Raw genomic sequence first — 7,006 nt, 5'->3', positions numbered from 1 at the left:
GGGTCCAAGTAAGTGGAGGTAAAGTAGAAGATCTGCACTACATATAATCTCTCCACCACTGCTTGGCCTCACCTTGAAGTTGGAAAGACACAAACTCAACCCCATGTTGATGAACAATACCCAGTTTATGAAGCCTCTCATAGCAATCCAGAATGAACTCATAAGCATCCTCATTCTCAGAACCAAGAAAAACAAGAGGCTTTAGCTTCAGAAACTTAGTCAACATTTCATGCTCATTACCAATCATAACAGAACCCAACAAAGAACGGAAGAAAACATCATTACCTCCGGTCTGTCCCACCTTAGGCGCAGTGCTAGCAATAGTAGTAGGAGCTTGAGTAGCTTGAGCAGAAGGAAGCACTCCAGGACCAACCAACCCTTTCAAGAATGACATGATCTGCCGAGCTAACATTGGTCTATGGGGGGAACATCGGTAGTCTCAGCCTGCACCTCTTCCTCTTGTCCCACATCCTCAACATTCTAAATATCAACATTCTCATCTTCAATCTTTTCATGATGCACAAGAGGGTTCTTATTCACAGGAGCATTCTCAACAGGAGCTCCATTTCCAGCAGGCGCTACTCTTCCATGGCCTCTACCCCTATCTCAATCGCAACCTATCGCTGCAGTTTCCTCAATCGGAGCATTGACGGGAGCTATGGGTCTAACGCCGTTGAATCTAGTGTTAACCATCTGCGGACGGAAGAGTAAAGTAGGTTAGATACCAATTTGAATCGCCAGATACCAATTGAAATCAAGGCATAGCACGAAAGGAGACAAGAGAAAACAGAGAGATTTCCTAAAGTCCTATAGCCTCTCGAAGAAAAGTAAAGGTTTCCCCGTACCATTCTGCAAGACTCTACTAGCCTCGTTTTGGTACTCGAGATCAACGAACCTAGGCTCTGATACCAACTTTGTCACGACCCAGGCCGTCGTGATTGGCACCCATACTAACACTCCAGTGGGAGAACCACTACTACGACCCAAACCAAGCAAATAATCTAAAAACTAAGACATTTAAATCAAACACTAAGGAAATAAAAATAGAGTTCCCATAAACTCTAACAAAAGTCTAACAATAATAACTAACAATGCAAAAGAAATAACCTAGAACCTGAAAGTCAATGTACCAAAACATTCTAACAATGAACCACGTCTAAACAAGAAAGAGATACAACCCCAACTAATGAAATAATCAACTAGCTAAAACAAATGTCTAAGTCCGAAAATGGTGGACATAGACGAAAGAGAATTACATGGCAGCCCGAAAGAATTGGTTAACCCTTGAATTTGAACGACGATCACTGATCTTCTAAGCAAGGTCTGTCAATAGCCGCTTGAAGATGCCCGGTACTCAACAAAAATAAGAGCAAGTGCAGAATCAGTACACAACCACAGTGTACTGGTAGGATCACACAGTTATCCCACTTGTGCAACATAAACAAGTCAAACAACATTATAATCACATGCATATATATCAACATATACAATATGATCAACATTTACAAACAACGAACAACTTCACATTTTATAATAAATCATTGGTTCTCTCATGGAACCTAAACCCAAGCAGTTAGCATGCCGGATCGTGGCAGCCGATCCCCTTTTTATGCCGAAACGTGACAACCGATTTAAGTTAGTTATGCCGGAACGTGGCAGCCGATCCCATTCACACACCACAATCACAATCACAAGTATATCATCAAGATCATACATTTAAATCATGATTTCATGGCATTCATCAATTATCTATCTCATTTACAACAAGTATGATCAACGTTGCAATATGCATACACATACAAGTATCATAATGAAGCAAGAACAAGCATACATCACACAATCATAGAATCACAACCATCACCGACCTCGAAACAAGCTTGAAACCCTAAGAAACTTGATCCTTCCCTTTTCAGATTCGTTTCGCTTGTTCTTGGTCTACAAACAATCAATATAATACGGGAATCAATAAATAATCAGTAATTACCCGGATTACTAACAATTCTATGAACCTTAGATCAAACCCACGATCCCAATTATCTAAATTAGGATTGTTTCCACCATAGAATCTATAACAAAACCTTCCCCTATCAGTATTCACCCATTCTACTACATTCTATGGATCGAAAAAATGGATTCGAGGAGTGAAAAGCTTACCTTTAGCCTCAAGAATGGTGAAAAATGAGTAGGAGTCACCTGGGGGTCTTTCCTTAGCTCTAAAAGTCGAAAAGTGCATAATGAGGTCGTTTAGGGGTTTATTAATGACTTTAATTCACGTCGGGCCCGCCACAACGGCCACCACCCCGCAACAACGACCACCACCCCGCAACAGCGGCCCCGCCAAAGCGGCATTCTCAAGACAGAGAATTATTTCAAGAATTCCAAAATTCTCATTTCACAACACACCTCTAACCCACGACGCTCAGTAGATACCCTTTACGCTAAGATCAATTCCGAGAGTTCTACTCGCCCGAATTCAATTCCGTAAAGTCGTACGGATTCCTTAACGAGTTATCTAACTACTCATGTAATCAAAATCATAATGATTCACCCAATTGTTACCAGATTTCCCTACACCTCAATGACTCCGATTTCGTCCAAATCTGGACAAGGTTGGAAAAATTCAAATACTAGAAAAAGTTTTCTGGACCCAAATTTTTCCCTGTTGGCTTTTCTATAACGACGGGAACAGGTCATTACAAAGAGTGGACAAAATATTTCAAAAAATTGTAATTGGCTTAGTTGCATTCACATCTTTGTTAATCTACAACCATCTTTTTTCGAATTCTTAGTTTACCATCTGTATTTGACCTGAGAGATTGAGTTGTCAAATAAACGGGTTGGATAAAATTTGGATGGATCAAAAATAGTTGAATTAATAAATATCCATTCAAAAGATATATGAATTAAAATAAACTAAAATGTAAGTCATAATTCAACCCTTATTTTTTGCTTAAGTTTTAATTACTTTTTTTTTTAATGTTTAGCATTTAATAAAATTATTTTTTCTATATTATGATTATATATTATCTGTCGAATGAGAATTTTTTTTTTATTACAATTTCTCATTAATCAATTTAAATTATGTCACCTAAAAATTTTGTATGAATAGAGCAAACCTCAAAAGATTGAATCCGTTTTTTTTTCTGGTTTCCTACTCGGTATTTGGTATCCACATTAAAATTCGATTAAATTCGAATTCACGCTAGAAAGTCTCACATTGGAGAGTAAAATGCTCCCTAACAAAGGCAACTTCATACCCATGGGATGAGTTTTTCTTTTTGGTCTCCTATTCAGTGTCTGATACTCATATTCGAGTTGATTAAATTCAAATTCACGTCGAAAAATCTCATATTGAGGGTAAAATGCTCCGTAATAAAGATGACTTCATACCCAATTTATATATATATACTCCTTCTGTCCCAATTTATGTGACACTTTTCGTTTTTCGAGAGTCAAATAGTTTAAGTTTGACCGGGAATTTGCATATGTAATCTTCAGTTTTTTTGAAATGAAATTTATATATTTGTAAACTACGTACAAAGTAATATAAGTTACAATAATTAATAATTCAAAAATTTTAAAAGACCTATGAAAAATTTACGGTCAAAGATAGACTTGTTTGAATCTCGAAATCCAAAAAATGTCACATAAAATGGGACGGAGGGAGTATATATACTCTTATAGTATAAAAATAATGAATTTGGTGAATATAAATGGTAAAGTAGAAATTAATTTGAAGTAATAATAAATTCTATGTTAGTGAGAATAATCATTATATGAGATGTAAATGATTTAAAAAGTAATGATATGAAGTATAAATTTTATTTATATATAAAATAAATGTTTAGTAGATACTGTAGGGTTACTTTTATAAAATATAAACTTATGGATTAATTTTTGTATTTGAAAAATCCAAATCATAATTTTTGGAGAATTTAGAATTTCATCTCATGATATTAAATCAATGTTAAATCACATATTCAAACATTGATTTCATCTCATTATCTCATATCACATGTTCAAACACCTACTGAATATAAAAAAGTACTTATCACTCAACTTGTCGGCGGATTGAATGAGTTACATTCACTTGCTACTACCTTGTTGAATACGTGAAATAATTTAATTGCATTGAATATGAAGAAAACTTGTACCATTGGGAGTTGTACAATAAAAAATCATAAAAAGTTTCAAAAATAGGTAAGCAGCATTCATTAGGGTTCGCAAATACCAAGAGACACGAGCATTGAGCCTCAAAGGCGCCATTCCTTAATATTCATCCACCATTTTCCTTTCCATTCTAGCTCCTTCATTTTCCTTTTTCCTTAGAAAATGGCAAACAAATCCCCCATTTTCCCTATTGTTGAACCTCAACACTTCAGTGACTATGGCTTCGACCCTCAGATACATTATTTTCAGGTATGTATCCCAATTCCCTTCGCTGGAAACTTTACATTGCTTAAATCAGACGTCAAAATTATTTTTTATGTATATTATAGTAGATGTTCGACCTCTTTCAACTTTTTCGTATCTTTACTTATTAATATTTTGAACTCTTTAATGAAAATTCTTCTCCGCCCCGCTCATCAATAGAAGCTCCAAATTAATAGTTATGTTTTTAACCCTCCCCTGTTTTAATAGATTTTGGAAGAAGCAAGAAAACACAGAATCAGAGAAACTGCGAGGTCATCCATAGATACACTTCATTTCAAGCTACAAAAACCCATCTCAAAAGACGAATCATCGAAGAAGATAAAAAAGAACAGTAGCCGTAAAAGATGGTGGAAAAATGCTCTGCTTTTCTTCAAAAAGACCAAATCCAACAATGACAAAATCTCCGGCGCCGACGGTGAAGTTCATCACCGGCGACCTACTTTCCGGGGATCGATATCTGGGCCGGTATACATTACTGAGAGCAGAAGTGGGTCGAACACGCCTTACCGTACAACAAGTCGTCCGTCCTCCGGTCCGCTCGCCGGAACTTTGACTCCTAACCGGAAAGGTGATTTGGAGATCCCGTACATTAACCTCAGGGAGTTTAACATGGACCAGCAGCATAAGATCTCCACTGCCTCACCTATGCCAATATATTTGGTCACGTGAACAGAGCAGTATTTAATTAATTAATAGCTAATTTTAAGTGTTACTGCTAATTAAGTACTCTTATTATCCTAATTTAGACCTTTTTAGGGTTCCAAATTAGAAAGTTGATGACCCCTTTAGTCTTTAATTAAAAGGGTATCCTTTTTTTCTTTGAATTATGTGCAACTTCCTTTTATGTAAAAGTGCTTTAGTATTAATGGCATGTAACAACTTTTATCTTGTGAATTGTCAGCAGACAGTTTGGATTTTCTTGCAGCCTATTGTAATTAACTGCTACAAACATGCTTTTTTGCCTTGACCATGTTACTCCTCCGATTTCCGAATTTTTATTAAGTAATATATTTAATTTGAAATAAATATTTTGTTTACATAATCAAGCATTGTTTGAAGTGCTCAAACAAAAAAATACATCTAGACAATGAATTTGTAAGTGATTTTTTTTTGTTAAGTACAAGAAGTGATGGACCACATGTATATGAATATTCATGTCCAATTGCTAGGGGAAGCTTCGATGTTTGTCTTGTTGTCCTGATATAACTATTCTTAGTGACCGTTTGCTTGTGGGGTCTCACTCACTTGTGAATAAATGACTTACATCATTATCTCATTTGTATTTATTCACTTATGTAGCAAAAGCAATGGAGTAAAAACATTGGGGGAGTTGGCATATTCTAAAAGGCCAACTGCATGTGATTTCTCAGGCACTTGACAAAAAACATTCAATCGTAACAATTAATCACAAATTCCAGAGCCGCAAAAGTCCGGTGGAGTCAAGATTAGAATTTTGGCGATTCTAATAAAGAAAAAAAAACTTTCACAACTCATTTCCATGACCCTTTTGTTACTATTAAGTTGTAAATCAATTTGTTACAAATTTACAAGTTAATATATATTCATTTAATTTTCTAATACAAATATAGGGCCTACTAAAAAACTACTGATCATTCGTCCAAACCCCTACTTAACTCTGGCCATGCCGTAAACATTGTGATAAAAGAAATACAATCGTCGAAAAATTCCTCTTTCCCACTTTCCATAAGATGAGTATCTTTTTCTTCTTCTTTAGGAATTAGGATGAAGAAGAAAGAAAAAGTAATAAACTTGTTTTTTCTAACTTGAATTCTTCCGTTTAGATCACTCCCTAGCGATCACTTACTCATTTAATTATTTTAGTGAGTAATTTGAGCGTTATCAACAATTTTTATAAAAATAAATTAATAAGGAATGTTGTTTGACCAGTATATCCTTTATTACTTATTTAATCCTTACTTATATATATGTGCCTCTTAATTTTAGAATAATTAATGTTAAGAACAAAGTTGAAAAAAGATACAGTAATTGATTCTATTTTAATTATTTAAATTGAAAACTATTTTAAAACAAATATTTTTAATATACATGATAATTAAAAAAATGATAAAAATAATACTTCGGGCGTCACGTGTGTTAGTAAGTTTGAAAACAAGAGTCACATTGGTTGTCTCAGCTAAAGTTAGTCCCCTCTCGATCACAGCTAACTGCTTTGGAGGGTAGTGGATTAACGAGTATGCCTCTCCATTTTCAGAAAACGACTACTCCTTTCACTTGCATGTGTTATAAAGTTGCTTTTGTATTTTGAGTTCATCTATTAGTTTAATTTTATAAAGGTTGAAGAATGCCTTTATCATATTAGAAATCGTTTAAAATGTCCGTTTTCTAGCTATTGAATTAAATTTGTTCTTTTTTTATTTGTTGGGCCAAAAATAATCTTAACGTATTAGAAATGGTTCATAAATATTTTTCTTTCATTCTTTGGATAAAAAAATCACTAACCTATTAGAAATGTAGTCCTTCTACCTATTAGATAAAAAAATTTATAGACATTAGAAATGACTCAAAAACATTTCTTATTTCTAATTATATA

At 34.6% G+C, this 7,006-nt stretch overlaps 1 protein-coding gene across 1 annotated transcript; it reads left to right on the top strand.

The window, feature by feature from the left end:
• The first annotated feature begins 4,147 nt into the window (after nucleotides 1-4,147).
• LOC102591081 (uncharacterized) lies at nucleotides 4,148-5,328 on the top strand. Its single transcript, XM_006342764.2, has 2 exons — nucleotides 4,148-4,419; nucleotides 4,642-5,328. Exons 1-2 carry the CDS (start codon nucleotides 4,333-4,335, stop codon nucleotides 5,101-5,103), a joined length of 549 nt encoding a protein of 182 aa, XP_006342826.1. The 5' UTR covers nucleotides 4,148-4,332; the 3' UTR covers nucleotides 5,104-5,328.
• The last annotated feature ends 1,678 nt before the right edge of the window (nucleotides 5,329-7,006 follow it).

Source organism: Solanum tuberosum, unplaced genomic scaffold, assembly GCF_000226075.1.
Source record: "Solanum tuberosum cultivar DM 1-3 516 R44 unplaced genomic scaffold, SolTub_3.0 scf00035, whole genome shotgun sequence".
Taxonomy (NCBI): Eukaryota; Viridiplantae; Streptophyta; class Magnoliopsida; order Solanales; family Solanaceae; genus Solanum; species Solanum tuberosum.
This window is presented reverse-complemented; position numbering and strand designations above follow the sequence as displayed.